At 40.1% G+C, this 16956-nt stretch overlaps 1 protein-coding gene across 41 annotated transcripts in view; it reads left to right on the plus strand.

The window, feature by feature from the left end:
- The window catches only part of PTPRD (protein tyrosine phosphatase receptor type D), a 1673772-nt gene that overhangs the window by 1375187 nt on the left and 281629 nt on the right, over nt 1-16956 (plus strand). For all 41 annotated transcript variants that reach the window (XM_065549568.1, XM_065549595.1, XM_065549566.1 and 38 more), the window contains one exon: nt 3788-3929. In XM_065549568.1, coding sequence (XP_065405640.1) covers nt 3788-3929 — 142 coding nt within the window. The remainder of the gene's footprint in view (nt 1-3787; nt 3930-16956) is intronic.

Below are 16956 nucleotides of genomic sequence, written 5' to 3' on the forward strand. Positions count from 1 at the left end.
ACTGCTATGCAAGTGAGGAGGAGTTTCTCTTATCTCCTGATGGAAAACAATATGTACAGATAGTATTTTCTTTCCTTAAAAACCAACAAAATGTAAACCATCTGCAGATAAACTAGGAATTATAAAACAAGCATGCAACAAAAAACAGTTTGAAATGACATATAATAACTGTTCGCCATTAGAGGTCCCTTTTACAGTTTGGGAGATATCTTGCTTGCAATCAGAGTGCCAGAACTACTGGGTTTCACTTCACAGTTCTTTTGTCCATACTGTTCAGGAGGTAACATTTTTATCCCATAAATAGGCTTGGCAGAAATTGATTTTAATTTTTTTTTGTAATTTTTATGGATACTATTTTTTATTTTAAGCATGTTTTCCTGATTTTCACAATTGCACAAAATTATTGGTTTTAAGCATTTTTAAATTATTTTATCAATTTAAATTTAAATTTTCACAGTTCTAGGAAATTGGGGGAGGGTCTAGACAATATTTTTTTAATGACAGTAGACACTGAGATTCAAAAAGTTAAAGCTTTATAACTGTTAAAATACAATTGTGAACATCACTTGTCAAAATACTATGAAGTAAATATCTTAAATCAAATACTGATAAGTTCTCAAGCTGCATTTTTCTTGCTTTGCTTAACTGTAAATTTCTGTTATCGATGAAAATATTTTTTTGTTGGTTGGCATGTGTATGGTTAAATTAATTTTTACCAACCGTTACTGATAAAAATATTTTCTTTTCCAATCCTACCCATAATCAAAACCACTGGTGGCGTATATGTAATCCATAGTGTAATGTGCAGCTAAAGGGAACATTAGTAGCATTCATCTGCTGAAGCTTCCCCATTCTGCAGTGATTTGGCTTCTCTGTAAAGGCCCACGGGTTCTCAGGCAGCTTTCACACCCTGGTTTCCCTTGGGAAGCTGACCCAGCACTACTGCATATGAGAGGCTCACAGAACTCTGACCCCTCGCAGAGGCACTGCCCTCGAAGATCCTAATTGGGGACGATGGCCAGCCCCAGTGATTGGCCAGAAGGAGGCATAGGAAGTTGTCTGAGCAACTGAGGGGCTTCCTGACTGGCTGCTGCACTGGACCTGACTCCTGTTTGATCCCTGGTTTCTGATTCCTGCTGTGACCACTGGCTTGCTTCCTGGATTCTGATTCCTGCTCTCATTTCTGTCTTGGATCCTGGATACTGATTTTAACTCTGATCACGAGGCCTGACTACCCCTACTCCGACCACTAGGTCAGACTGCCCATGTCTCAGGTCCTGACATTCTCCTCCTTTCCCCTTCTGAGTCAAATAGTTGTACCAACCTGTTTCTCGGCTTGTGGAGCCTCCTCTCCCTCCATAGCAACCCACACATCATATATACCAGCTGTCCTGTTTTGGTTCACATCAGAGGTGCCCTCTAGGTTTGTTCAAGATGGCGGCTTTCTTTAAAGAACAGAGAAAAGGAAGTCAGTATGTGGGCTGTGGCACTGATCTCTCCCCAAGAGAGCACATATTATTTTGCTGTCCCTCAGACTCCTCCCAGTCTCAGAAAGGCCAGTAAACCAGCCTTAGGATGTGCACGGTGAGGTAACATCCATATAAGCTGAGTCCAAAACCATGGAGACTGGTGATCAATGCTGCAGTCTGTGGGACCGGGCCTGGTTCAACAACATCCTGCCCAGTGCTCTGTAGAAGGCCTACCATGGGAGAAGCTGCACTTGTCTCATGCCCGCAAACAAAAACCTTTTATTATCATTTACCAAGAGAAGGTGACCCTTTGATTTTCATAGAGGGCCTTGCTATTAATCTCTTATCCTTTTATTTTAATTCCCAAATGAGGTAAAGGCAAATCCTGGTATTCCCTACATGTAGCTTGAACTCTAAGAATCAGATTTTCAAAACATAGATTGCATTTGTGCAGGTACAACTTTACATATGTATTTTTGAGTGCTATTATTTTGCATTTAAATGTTAGACTTTACATATACAAAAACCCATTTGTGTACAGAAACCAAGGACAAATGGGCTAGGGCTTGTAAATTCTGTCGTGCACATGATAGCAATACTGCCCAAACATGTATGGAATGTGTGTGGCTCAAATGTTACATAGCCACCAATGAAGGGGTGGGTGAGACTCCCCCACAGAAGTTTGACCTGATGATTTTATTTCCAGAGATCCCAACAGCTCAGGAAGTTGGAATCTCTTTTTTCTTCTATTCTCCCAAGAAATAACTCTTGTTCTGCTCTGTCAAGGGATCTTTTAAGGCTGAAGAGGTCGGTTGCCTCTTTAGAGTCATGTGACATTCAACAAGGGACATAACAACCTCCTGGGCCAAACTAGAATCTGCTGTGGTACTATAAATTTGCAAGGCAGTGACCTGGCACTTATTTACTTTCACTGCCTGACTGATTGAATGCATCAGTCAGAAGAAGAGTTCTTAGTGACTTAGTCTTGGACAAATATGATGCACTGTAGTTCCTATGAGCCATTCATGTCTACCTGTAAGGGTGTTAGCCTCTTAGCTCGAGCATAGTAGAGAGCTTAAGCAGAAACGTAAATTTTATTTTTCTGACCAAACACCAGATTATGTTGAAGAGATCCATAAATATGGCATCCCAGCCTGATAGCCAGGATCAGGGCTGATGATAGTCTTCAACTGTTGTACATAGTTAATGAAAGTGGGGGGAGGGATAGCTCAGAGGTTTGAGCATTGGCTTGCTAAACCCAGGGTTATGAGTTCAATTCTTAAGGGAGCCATTTAGGGATCTGGGGCAAAATCAGTACTTGGTCCTGCTAGTGAAGGCAGGGGGCTGGACTCGACTCAATGACCTTTCAAGGTCCCTTCCAGTTCTAAGAGATAGAATATCACCATTAATAATTTTAAAAAAGTGAGTTGTTTTTTGAGTTAGCTGCTAGGGAAGGTGCATGTGGTGCCTGTGGTGAGTGGGCTGCTGCAGAGAGTAGCAGCATCCTGACAAGGTGATTGATTCATCTCTCTGAGTAAGAGGAGGGAAGAGGCAGCAGTCCTAATAGCTCCAGATTACAGATATATATTCAGGTGGGGGAATGAAAGTTTCTTATGTAAATGATTCAAAAACAACAACCACACACCACTACCAAGAACAACACAGTTGTTTCATTTTGTCTCTAAGATGGACACACTCTATTTAAATTATATTATCAGCTAATATTAATTATACATCATGGACCAAATTCACAGCTGGAGAAAACAGGGGCATCCGCCTTCGAAGTGTCTGGGCCACATTCAAACATGGTGTAACCAAAAGTGAATTTTACGTTGGCTTTAAGTGGCAAAGTAGTATAATTCTTAGCTATTTGTATTTGATGTGTGTGCAAAATAAATTCAGCTTACATGCCAAAGGGGGAAGATGTGGAGTGGAGTGCAACAGGAAAAGCAACTAGCAGGAGAGTGTTAGCGGGGTACAAGATAGTGTGAGGGGCCTAAAGTAAGGATATGCTTTCTTACACCTTCCTGTTAGTTGCTTTTTTTCACTAACCCCTTCCATGTAAATTACACTTACGTAGATCCACTGAATACCAGTGTATGTTACACTGCATTGCCACTTAAGCGTACTTACACCTGTTTGTATGACCAATGTACACTACAGTCTAAGTCACTGTTGAATTTGCCTCTGTATGTATAACTGAAAAATGAAACTGGCTTTGATGTTATGAATATTGATAGTTCATCGTGCATACAAGAATTAGCGGAGAGGTAGGCATTTGTAACAACACCTGTGACAGCTGTTGTTTCCTTCAATAGGTAATAGAATTTGATGATGGATCTGGATCAGTTCTCAGAATACAGCCTCTGCGGACTCCACGAGATGAAGCTATTTATGAATGCGTTGCTTCCAATAGTGTTGGAGAAATAAGTGTGTCCACTAGACTCACTGTTTTACGTGGTAAGTCCTTGTCAGACAATAACTTATTTTCTTTGATAGCGTCAAAACTATTACACCATTGCAGTGGGTTTTTTTTATAGCTAATGAAAGAAAAAGTGTTTAAGGTTCCTTTTTGTAGGGTACTGTCATATTGTGAATGCTGAAAAATGGGAACTTCCTTGTCTGAAGTTTGGATTTGGTTTTCTTTTGGATGTTTGACTCTCTAATGCAGGGGCGGGCAAACTTTTTGGCCCGAGGGCCACATCGGATTTCTGAAATTGTATGGAGGGCCGGTTAGGGGAGGGGGTCGTGGCCCAGCCCCCGCCTCTGATCTCCCCTCCCCCCAGGACTCCTGGCCCATCCAACCCCCCCTGTTCCCTGATGGCCTCCCCCAGGACCCCTGCCCCATCCACACACACCCACTCCTTGTCCCCTGACCGCCCCCGGTCCCCCGCCACCCCATCCAACCCCTCCTCTCATTCCTGATGGCCCCCCCGGAACCCCTGCCCCATCCAACCACCCCTTCTCCCTGTCCCCTGACTGCCCCCTGCCGCCCCATCCAACCCCCCCTACTTCCTGACTGCCCCCGGGACCTCTGCCCCCATTCAACCCCCTGTTTCCCCCCCCACCACCATCCACCCCCCCAACCACAACCCCGAACTCCCGTGCCCTCTATCCAACCCCCCCTGCTCCCTGCCCCCTTACTGCTCTGCCTCGAGCACTGGTGGCGCTACAGCTGCGCCACTTGGCTGGAGTCAGGCCACGCTGCCTCTGCCACCACCACGCAGCACAGAGCACCAGGTCAGGACAGGCTCTGCAGCTGCGCTGCCCCAGGAGCTCACAGCCCCGCTGCCCAGAGCATTGCGCCGGCGGCAGAGTGAGCGAGCTGAGGCTGCGGGGGAGGGGGGACATCAAGGGAGGGGCCTGGGGCGAGCCTCCCGGGCCAGGAGCTCAGGGGCCGGGCAGGACGGTCCGGCGGGCCGGATGTGGCCCGCGGGCCGTAGTTTGCCCACCCTGCTCTAATGGTTCCGTCTTACTGAACAGGGTGAGGAAGAAAACTCAAGGTCAAAGAAAGCAAGAGAAGGAGGAAAAATGGGAAGACTCTGGCTAGAACAAGCAAACAGTACAATGTTTTGTGAATGCAACTGATTTGTATGTTAGTGCTGTCTTGTGCAACTTTTATTTGCATGATTGGCATTTATACAGAAAGTTATCCAAGCTGACACTGACCTTGGCAAAACTACAGAAACAGTATTTACATAAGGATGAGCTGCAGCTAAACATTTTCTCCAAAGTACTGGGCGCAAAGATGCTTTTCTTCAGCCTCAGACATGCATGTCATCTTTTACATCTTTTTTTTTTCTTTCTTTCTTTAGCAAACATAGTTATTGAGGCCAATGGAAGGATAATCTAATTTTTCAACCCTGGAGTTGGAATATAAGATTTAGTGCCAAACCTATGGACTCACTTACAAATGATACTCCCATTGGAGTAAATGCTAGTAATGAAATGGCCTTCTGTATCTGTTGTTCGTTCTTCTGGAGACAGATAGGAACTTTGTTTTGACATGTGAAATGTGTCCCTTCCTCACTCGCTTGCCAATCCCTCCGACAGTGCATTGTCCACTCTGTATTTTGGAGGGAGGCTCTTTCAGTGGAACATTAGCACATAATGCACCATACCAGCCACATAAACATACAGCAGGGAGTTTGTGAGGGTGTTTGTCGACTGGGACAAGAATTTCATCGATCAGACAGCATTAAAAGAGACAATTCTTGAAGCTCTGTGTTTTATTATTCTTTGCCCCACCATTTAGAAAGATTTGGGGAGATATGGAGGTTGCTTTTCTTTATTTTATTTTTTTCCCTTTGTGCTACTTTCAAAGAACTGGATTTCTGTGTAGCAAGAAAGACTAACTCATTTGTATGTGGTTTTTTAATCAGTGTAAGCAATTATGTTGTTTACATCAACGATGAAAAAAGGTCACAACACTGTGTGCGTCTGATATATATTTTAAAAATGTCCTTAGAAGTACCTGATAAAATGAAAATAAATACATAAATAACCCTGCTAAAAATTTAAATGTTATCTCTAGTGTTAACATGACTGTGACTGGCATCATTTTCATTTTTTTTCCAGCCACAGTCAATAAAAATGGAAAAGGTTGATCATTTGGTTCATATTTTTAACTCCCCTGTTCAACTCCCTGAACCAAGTAGTTGTTTCTATTGTTTGAAATGACACAAATCATATTCTGTTCAGTTTTTAATAAATTCATAAATTTAAAAAAAGGCCCAACCACAAAGTCATATTACATAGCAATAAATGTTGTTTGCAGTGAGACCTGAAGACAAGTTCTGTGTAAACTCAAAAAGTTGGTCCAATAAAATATATTGCCTCCCCCACCTTGTCTCTCTAATAGCAATAAATATCATTTAAAAATTAAGAACTTTAAAAAAAGTGGGAAAATTAAGATGTAAAATGTATTCTCTGCCTACAGAATTTTATTGAAGGGTAGAACACATTACCTACTGAAATATATTTACAGGCCTCCTGGGTCTTTTCATTGGAATGTGTGTGCATGTGTTTTTAAAGATGCAGTTCTGAATCAACTGTTTCTTCCTTACTCTGTAGTAGAGAGACACTGGGACTTATCCTCTTCTCATTGACGACAATGAATACTTAAATGGGTGTAAGATAGGCACCAATGTCAAAACTGGCTGGCTCTAAAAATATTATCTACCTGTTCCCCACCCCCACCCCCCATCTGCAATGTAAGCTGTTTGTTGTAAAGTACATGCAGGTTTTTCTTTGTCTTTCTTTCCAACTCAAATGGTTCAGTACTCCTTAAAAATAACTAATGTCAGCATTCTACCTCTTATGAACAGCCATACAATAATAAATGAGAGTGTGCATACACATGATGGAGATAAATAAAAGTTGGTAAGAAAACAAGGAAAAAATTAAAATGATTAGAAATGGAATAGAGACTTTATAGTCTCCAGCCATAATACTTAGTTTTTGTTGAAAGGATAAAGGGAAATAGCTGAGATCCACTGGTTCAGGGCTGGATTAAAGCAAGATCCATGGATCTAAGCCATGAGCTGGAAGGAGGCGTGCACACATTGATCCATGAGTTGTAGAATGGTGTGATAATGCCAGAGAGAGTTGGGGTCTGCCAACTGGAGAGTGTGAGGTAGCCTTGTCAGGTTTAAAACCCACTTGGCTATGTTGTGGTTGATCATTTCTTTTATTGGGTCCAATGTTTCGGGCATTAGCCTGAGACTCAGGCTGGGTCTACGCTACCCGCCTGAATCGGCGGGTAGAAATCGACCTCTCGGGGATCGATTTATCGCGTCCCGTTGGGACGCGACAATCGATCCCCGAATCGACGCTCTTACTCCACCAGCAGAGGTGGGAGTAAGCGCTGTCGACGGGAAGCCACAGAGGTCGATTTTGCCGCCGTCCTCACAGCGGGGTAAGTCGGCTGCGATACGTCGAATTCAGCTACGCTATTCACGTAGCTGAATTAGCGTATCTTAAATCGACTCCCCCGTGTAGTGTAGATGTAGCCTCAGGCAATCTAGGTTCAATTACTGCTTTGTGCTTCCTGTGTGGCCTTGGGCAAGTCACTTATTCTCCTATATGCCTCACTTCCCCACCTGTAATATGACCACAATAGTACTTCTGTACATCACTGGGATGCTGTAAGGATAAGTATATGAATAACTACGAGGCACTCAAATACTACAATGGGGGCCATGTCAGTATGACAGATAGATCTGGGTAGATTGGATCCAGGCCCCTTTTAGGCTTAATCCACCAGAGAGCCCCCATATAGCTCTGCATTGTGCAGGGAGTGCACATCTCTTTTGCAGGCTCCTCAAATGCTGTCTTTTGTGCTCCCCAAGAACCAGCACAACATTTGTGCTGCATCTGAGATCATCCAAGCTCTTGCAATGGGAGGTCAGGATTTGACCCAGAATTAATAAGCTTTGCCACCCTTTTGCTGTGAGGGTTGATGAGGCAGAGGGATGTTCCCACGCAAGAAAGCCCCCAGTCTCACTAATTTTTTAATCAGTTAAAGGTATGGTCAGCTTCACTGGTTACAAATAACTTGGTTCAGTTTGTCTCAATGCAGAAGCTTTTCTGCCATCACAACCACAGTTATGCACCTCCACCCTGTAGTCTGCCTAATCATGTTTCAATGGGAAGCTCTGGGCAGCTGTCACACAGTGCCTCAGCAGGAGCTGCCTCTGCCTATCCTCTCTGTTTAGATTCTTCAACTGTGCTCAGAACCATGGTATCTGGTCAGTAGGTGCTATGAGCAATGCTTCAGCCCCTAGTTTCTGGAGTTTGGAAGTGGTGGAAAGCGGAAAAGAGAACAGCTGCCCTGATCACTCTGAAGCATTATGTGAAAAGTAGGCCGAGGAAAAGGGTTGTGTCCTTCTCCACTGAAGACCGAAATGCTAGTCCACTAACACGGTAGATACATTGGTGGCATTTCTGTGCCAGCAGTGATTTTTATGAACCCAGCCTACCCTTTGCTGATGAAGCCATGCCAAGACTATAAGCATCTCAACAAATGCTGCTTTATCTGTTGTGTCCAGTGGTGTTTGAGTGCACCTTTATGAGACTGAAACCTCCTAAAGCAAAATGACAGAGAGCGGATGTATATCCCTACACTCATTGCTGCATGCTCTGTTTGCTGTAGTATCTGTGAATTAAAGGCAACGTGCTACATAGACACATGGAAACTGAGGCTTGATCCTGGTAGATTCCCATCTTGCTACAAGCCCCATGATTACCATCTGAGCAAATATGCATAATAATGGATTCTCTGTGCCAGTATTTCTGCTCACACTGTCAATTGGCGAGGAGGAAGAGGAGCAAAATCTTTGTGTTGAGGTGCTTTTGTCATATCTCTGTTATAAACCTACCTTTTAAAAAGTGATTGATGCGATGTCAAGCAATCGTGGTATATAATAAAAAGTGAATTATTTATTATAACAGTGTTTCCCTGGCCATTGATATGACAAGTGTAATTAAAGAGCATTGTTTTTATTAGACTGGAAAAGGTTCAGAGCATTTTCCAGAGTGTGAAAAATTGGGGGGGGTGGGGGGTGGGAGAAGAATGCATCTGAAGCACCATTATTTTCCTGCTATAAGTAGATGGGTCACAAGTAATGACAATTCGTTTCCATGACCTCTCAATACCTCATGATTTTGAGATGGGCAGGGGCCATTTTAAACTGGCTTGCTCCTCTGGGAGATGTAACTGGGAAAAGCCTTCTAGGGCAGCTTACGCATGGGGATTAGAGTCCCTGGAAGTCACACACACAGAGTGGCACCTTTATTCTGAGGGACAGTGCACTGTGGGATTTCTAACCACACAGAGCTAAATGAGAACAGGGAACTAGATTTACCAGTTACACTGGCATTGCTATGGGTGCCCATTCGTTGTCAAGATAGTGACGTACCTAGCTGGTCACAAGAAATTTACCATGTGCCAAAAAAGCCAGCCAACTGGGGAAGTGCCTGGGTAACATTCACTGGCTTTAACCCTCTGTTGTGTGTACACAGTGTTTTTAGTCCATCGGACCTCTAGCTGGTCATAGGCATGGTAGAAAGTTGTGTGGAAGGGGTCAGAAAGACAAAGCATTTGATGCACGCATATATCTAGAAGACAGTTGTCTATCTCAAAAGCATTCACTGTTAAGAGAAGTTTGAAGAGCCATCGTAAAAACTTCACCAATTTTTAGTGAGAATGCAACAGACTACGTGTAATACCTTATGACCAGATTTAGCATGTTCATTACAGTTCCATTTTATTAATGCCTCTTTTTGAAGATGAACACTGTGGTCCCTGCTGTGAAAATGGTACTTTGCACTTTATGTTATAAAGTGGTCTCTGCTGGGGAGCTGTGCTAGGAACATTAAAGAACAAAGCACAGCTGCTTGACAATCGTACAAAAGGATTTTATGAAAGAGTGGACCAAAAGGAAAGGTGGCCAATATACAGACAACTTACCAGCAATTATGATACCAAGTGAAGTGCAGATTACTTGAAATGGCTTATAAAGAAGTGCTAGGAATAAGCGGATACAAAATTATAAACTATTTTGATATATTTTAGCTGTGTCTGTAAATACGTGCAGGGCAAACAGAAACATTTGCCTTCCATGCAGTATAATTTGAAACACTTAATGAATTATCGCTCTGTATAAGAGGGAAGGAAATGGCTGGGTTCTCAGTTCTTTTAGAAGGAAGGAATATTTTGTTGTGTCTAATGCAGAACTTTAGCATGACAGTACACTTTCTCAGAAGGACTCATTCTATAACTAGTGTTAATAGTTTAAGAAATTCTGCTCATGTAATTTAAATGATCAGGAACGCATCAGAGTATATTATCATAAGCTATATAATGCACATAGAGTCAAATTTTACTTTCAGATACATGTGTGCCACCCTATTGATTTCATTTATTATCATTTTATATGTAAAAATAATTTTAAAATCTACATTATCGCCTACAGTCATTCATAATATAAATAGAATGGGTTGAACAATATTCATGAATAACTGAACTATTTTTTATTAATTATCTCATACAAATTTTTCAAGTAATATTTTTAGTAGTCACTCAATTCCCTAGTGTACTGTTTGTCAAAGAAACTGTTTTCCCTACCAATAAATGATTAACTTATTCACTAATTTTTTTTCAACCGTTATCACACGAGACATTTAAAATAATACAGCTTTTCCTTCTGCATGGAATAACTGTACACCAGTGTAATTTTAAAAGGGCTTATTACAGTTAATAAAATACATATTGATAGTAATTAGAATACTATTTCTAAATGTAAAACAGATAGAGTAGGAGTACATACACTATTTGAAAATGAAGGAAATATCTCAAATTCGTCAAATTTATTTATATCTAAAATCCTTTTATCAAGAATTTCAAAAGTGAATAGTGAGCTTGGGTGCTTCAAATTTTGGATGCCAAATTTAAGACATCTCTAAGGTGTCTCAGTTTAGGCCCAATAAACCAGAAGCTGCTTTTCAAAATCTTAGTCCTAAACTTTATTTTATATGGTGGTTGTTCTATTCCTGTGAAACCTCTTTGAATTCCTTGTTGTCCCAGAAAATTATCTTAACATGCAACACTGCTAGGATGTGTCTACTAAATGAAGATGTACCTTTCCTTGTTGTTTTGAACTAACTAGTAAGTGAAAGTAGCTACTGGTCATGGTTTGTGTCTTTTTATAATGATTTTCTTACTTTTCCATTCTATTTCATTTTCTTCTGAATTTCATCTTCTTGTTCATTGAACCACATTTCAGATATTTTCTTCCATGACTGTAAAATTACCAGTTCAGTTTCACTCATGTATATCTGTTCATGATGTCTACTTCATATTTTGAAATGGTATCAGTAGTAATAAAGTATTGCTATCTAATGTTTACAGGGACAGTCAATTTGAAGTGGACAGTCATAAAAGATGAATGTTGGCTTGAAGTGTCAGCCAGTTAAACTGTTCCTCCTCATCCATTTCTATTTTATAATAAGAAACTTTTTGTAGTCGATGACTGTTCATAAAATGGATGTCTGGCAGTCATGTGAACTGAACATCCTCAGACAGAAGGAATAATAATACTGTACAAAGAAATAATAGTCCTCTTTTGCATGAAGGGCTTTTTTTTTTTTTTTTTTACTAAAACGTTTTGGCCAAGGATGTACATCTGTTAATTCTTTTCAGACAAGAGCTCAATCATTAATTTCAGCTTGAAAAGCTGATCACAAGGGAGAAACTAATAATTGTTTTTAGTAGTGTAAGTACTGTAGCCAATAAGTCTATATCCCTGCTCTTTACAGAAGGAAATTAATGTATCATGAGCAGGGCGAATATATTAATGTGAAAACATATTGTGCTTTTCCTTCTATTTCTTTTTTTTTTCTTTTTAATTTTTTTTACCAATTTATTTTAGGTCATTGATGTTTGTGAGGATCCACTCACTTGTCTTAGAATTGAGTCCCAAATTGAATCCTGCTTGATCAGATACCATTCAGATTACAAACTGGAATGAGTAACGATGAGGCGAGAGAGAAACATTAGTAAAAAGGAAAATAGAAAATTTCACCTCTAGTGCCCCAATCCTGCAAGTCTGCCCACAGAGTCAGTTGAAGGATCACCAGTTACCTAGGTCACCAGTTTGAATCTGGCCTGGTTCAGTAATAACCAGAAGTTATGAGAAGCAATGGGTGGGGTGTTTTGATGTAGTCCTTAGAGGATTATATCACAACCCCCACCCATCACCATTCTAGCTTTTACCACTCAACACTTTTGGTGATTCAGCAGAGAGGCAGAGAATCAAACTGGTGAAGATTGCAAATTTTTTACCCCCTATGGGTGGTCCTATGAGATCAAGGTTGAGTCAAATGAGCTGGGCAATGTGAGTAAGATTGATAGACAGCTGCTATCTGTACTGTCCCTGTTTCATAGATAAATAAAGGTTTTCCATCTCCTACCTATTACTCTGTCATTTTCCACCACCATTAAATTAGATGAGTGAAAAGAAACAAAAGGTGAATTTTTTTCAATGCCCATGTGGGTCTGAAGTATTCCATTTATATTACATAACAGTTTAGGTTTTGGATTGTGCAGTTATTTAATCTAGTTGTAAACTTGTGTGCATCAATTGTCTATTTTTAATTGATAAATGTAGTAATTAAAGAATACTTAGGATACAGGAAGCTGTCAGCTATGACAAGAAGCCTGACCCTACAAACCCTTACTCAAGTGACTAATCCTTATGCATGCATGTAGTCCCTTGTGCTCCTACAGAATCCCATCGATGCAATATTAGGGTTTAAGAATATACAAAATCCCATAATCCACTGTTGTAAAACCACTGTCTGAATCAGAGCTCAATGCCATTACAAAGTGTACATTCTGCTTCACTATGTTGATGAGCTATTTAAAATTTAAGCTGGATAATACATTTCCTATTACTTTCCCCTTTATTTATGCCCACCTACTTTAGTTACCTATGGCCTCGATTCAGCCTGGCATTTAAACACATGCTTAGGTCCACCTCTGTTCAGAAGAGCAATGAAACACATGCTTACCTGTAAGCACATGCTTAAATCTCATCAAAGTCTCGTGCAAATCAATGGAATTGAAGTACCATCAATGTGGAGATGGTACTCCCGTTTATAAATTGTGGAATGATATGATAAATTGCATTTAGCTTCCATCTTTGACTGCTTTATCTCTATGCTTCCATTAATCAGTCTGCTCCGGGACTACTTCCAACATTCCAAACCTCTGAGTAGTCTAACAGCTGTCATTTTTTTAAAGCAACCTGACACAAAAATGTTTCCTTCTCCCCTTCGCTCCCTCCCTTTAGAATCTGGAATTTCCTCTCCATCTCCATTTGCCCTGCAGTACAGAATGGACAATGTTCAGTCCTGCACCCAGAGACTTGTTTCAGGACCAACATTTTGCAAAACCTCAGGAATAGAAGTGGCTGCTTTATACCATTGGAGGGGAGCTGGGAAAATCCACCTTTTCCAATGGAATAGAACAATAGTTTCTATTTCTGGCAGGTCATGAGATATCAGACCATAAAATTGTGACATTTTGTAAAGAAAAGCCACTTCAGTTAATTTAAACAAGTTTATAAAATTTATTCATTGTAGTGTTCTCTTTCAGGAGCTTCCCAGGTGAACTCACGATACTTAGGGTAGAGAAAAATATTATAATGAATACATTTTAGAAATCTCTATAGATTAATTTATTCTGTCTATCTAAAATAGACAGTGATAGATAATGTATAATATTTGTTGCTTAAACAAAATATACAATGTGTCAGGTAGATGTGTTATGGGCATGAGTTTGGAATTGCCAGCATAACTCATTCACTAAAAGTGGTAGTGGTGGGGTGATGCTGAGTGGGAGATTTTGTTTTTATGTCACGTGTGCAGTAGGCTAACCTGTCCTCCTGAAATTAGTTCACTGCTTACTGCAAAGTCAGCATCCCCAATAACCATACCTCAGAAGACTGCTGATTATATGCTGTCAGCAGTCCTCTGATATTAAAAGGGCTATATTACTGTATGTACATACACATCTATCTATCATGTTGCAAATATGTATTTGGGAACTTTATTCTAGAGATTATTTTCCTTAAGAAATGTTTCATTACCACTTTGAGGATATGGTTCCTTACTATATGGTTTCATGTAGCTCGTGATCTGGCTTCTTATTAGTGTATGTACTTGATTTAAGATGAAAGGAAACTAGTAGTTTTAGAAGCTTGGTAAGTTTCAATTCAATTATTACCACAGTAAATGTATGTATAAGATGCATAGCAGAGGATAATAAAGCCAAGTCAGTTTCTAGAAGAAGGTCCTCATATAGTAGGTCAGCCTACAGCTTTTCAGTCTAGCGGTTTCTGAGAACACTAATGTCTCATCAAGTGCACCAGTCGGATGACAGAAAGGTTTGTTGAAATGTAGGACATGTTTGACACTAGAGTACTGAAGTGACAGCAAAATTAAATCCATTTTTAATGCTATAGGCACGCATCTTGAAGGGGGGGGAACTGAGAATTACATCCAGTGAAGGATACGGAAACACTATCTGGAAAAAAAATGGTTTTGCAAAAAAACCACCCTAAAATTATCTCAAGTAATATTGCAGTTTGTTTATTTAACTAATAACCATTTATAAAATATGCTTTATTATTGTAATTGTCTAGTTTTATAAGGTTTCATGTGGAGCACAATGAAAAAAGATCAGTAAATATAAGATAATTTTAAAACATACCAATTAACTACATTGGTATTAAAATAAGTTCTCTCTCAGCAGATTTCATTAAGCCAAACTGATTTTAATAGTAAAATATTTAGATTTTTAAAAATGGGAATTTGGCATTTCTGACACACAATGATGGACAGTAATAGATGTACCAAAGCAAAAAAAAGATGTATTTTCACTGTTAAGTTAAGAGAATCAAATAGGTAGGATTAAAGCAGCCTACCAAAAAAATCCTTTTATGAATACTATGTGGTTTATGCATGACATTAGATCTTATTATGATAGATCTTATTTCAGGTATGGCCATGCCTGCTGTAAACTAACATCAAGTGGTGCAGCTGACTTACTACCATTCCATTAATCTTTGTTGCAAAGATGCATTAATAAAGTCTCCTCCACTCACTAGTTCAATAGCAAATGAAATTCCCTCATCTTCGATTACAAACAGATAAATCATCTTGTGCAAAATTTAGCTGTGACTTAAATTATGCTATTAAAATGATTTACTATAAAACTACTACAAAGGGCCTGCTAGGATATTAAATGTTGCCTAGTAATAGTAGCATTTTGCTAGATATTTATTTCAAAAGCCTCTTGTGAAGTACAGTATTAGTGACTGCATACAACAACAAAAAAACACAGAATAATGATGGTAGATTTTCAAGTGGAAGCATTTCAATAAGCTTTTTAGACAAATTCAAACTAATAGCACTGATTAGAACCAGGTGCTGTGTAAGCTCTGCCAATGCACCTGAATCCTGACTCTCAGTACTTCTGCTATTCTTGGCCTGGGCCTCTTTTAAGGAACCATTACCAATTGTACTTAACTGAATTTTATTAAACAGTAATTAAAAAATAGATAGTTAAAGGGAGACTGCCAAATGTTTAGGCCTCTCCGATCCCTTAATTTACAGTTAGTTTAATGTTCCATGTATGAAGCTGAAGAGTTCTTAATCTTTCCACATCCAGTAAGGACAATAGAGAGACTCCCTGCCTTCTGGGGACAAGAATGGGTCCTCTGAGCATGTTTTGTTGCCCATTTTACTCACCTTCTCCTGGAAACACCACCTGTTATAGGAAGACAGGGAGAACCATTGTGGAACCACCCCTAGTACTGATTGGTAGGAACTCTCCCATGAGATCCACAGTGCTCCACGCCTGGGACCAAGCTCAGAAACTGATCTTGGCTCCCCATTGGTTCCTCATTGTTTTCAGTGGACTTGCTCGCTGATTTATTTTAGTAAAATGTATCTTCTTGTCTTAAATGGCATTATCGTCTCTGCTCCAAAGATAAACAAATCTGTATACACAAACTGTATCTTAGTGTTCATGAACAGATTTATTTGGTTTTGCTGTACCAATAAGACTATCTGAGGAATCCTGCAACAAATACAACAAAATGACTTTCTAGGAAAATGACTTGGAAGGCTGAAAAGTTGCCAAGGTTCTTTCATAAAGAGACACTGTTACTCCTTACTTGATGTATTGCAGCAAGATGAAGACAACTACAAATAAATTGTTAGTAAACCAAGAAACAATCATTTCTTGATGTGGTATGTTTCATATTGCTGACAAAGGGTCTGATCCAATGTATGTTGAATGAAGTCAGTGGAAAAACTCCAACTGACTTCCCTGAGTCTTAAATCAATCCCATAGAGAGCTCCTTAGTTGCCAAGTGGCAAAGCCCCAATAAAATACAGTCCAACATTTTCAAACCTGGATACCTACATTTAGGCACCTCAGAAAGTAGCCTGATTCTCAGAGATGCAAAGCACCTACACTTCCCATTGACTCGAGGTTTGTGCTCAGGTGCTCTGAAAATCTGGCCACTTGCTTAAATTCCCTCAAAATGGATTTTAGTGCCTAATGTTAAGTACGCAGGCCAACATATACTTTTAAAACTAAGTGCCTAAAGCTAAGTTACTAAGTAAATATTTAGGTATTTGAACAAATAGCCTAATTCTCAAGTGTTCAGCATCCCCCCAGTGACTGCAGCAGGAGCTGCTGGATGCTTAACACTTTTGAAAAAACAGGTCACTTATTTAAGCATCTAAGGCTAGGTCCACACTACCCGCCTGATTTGGCGGGTAGAGATCGATCTTCTGGGATCGATTTATCGCGTCTCATCTGGACGCAATAAATCGATCCCAGAAGCGCTCCCCCGTCGACTGTGGAACTCCTGTCGAGGAAGCGCTGTTGACCAGGGAGCTTACCTGCGCCGCG

The sequence above is a fragment of the Chrysemys picta genome, chromosome 6 (genome assembly GCF_011386835.1).
Source record: "Chrysemys picta bellii isolate R12L10 chromosome 6, ASM1138683v2, whole genome shotgun sequence".
Lineage (NCBI taxonomy): Eukaryota > Metazoa > Chordata > Testudines > Emydidae > Chrysemys > Chrysemys picta.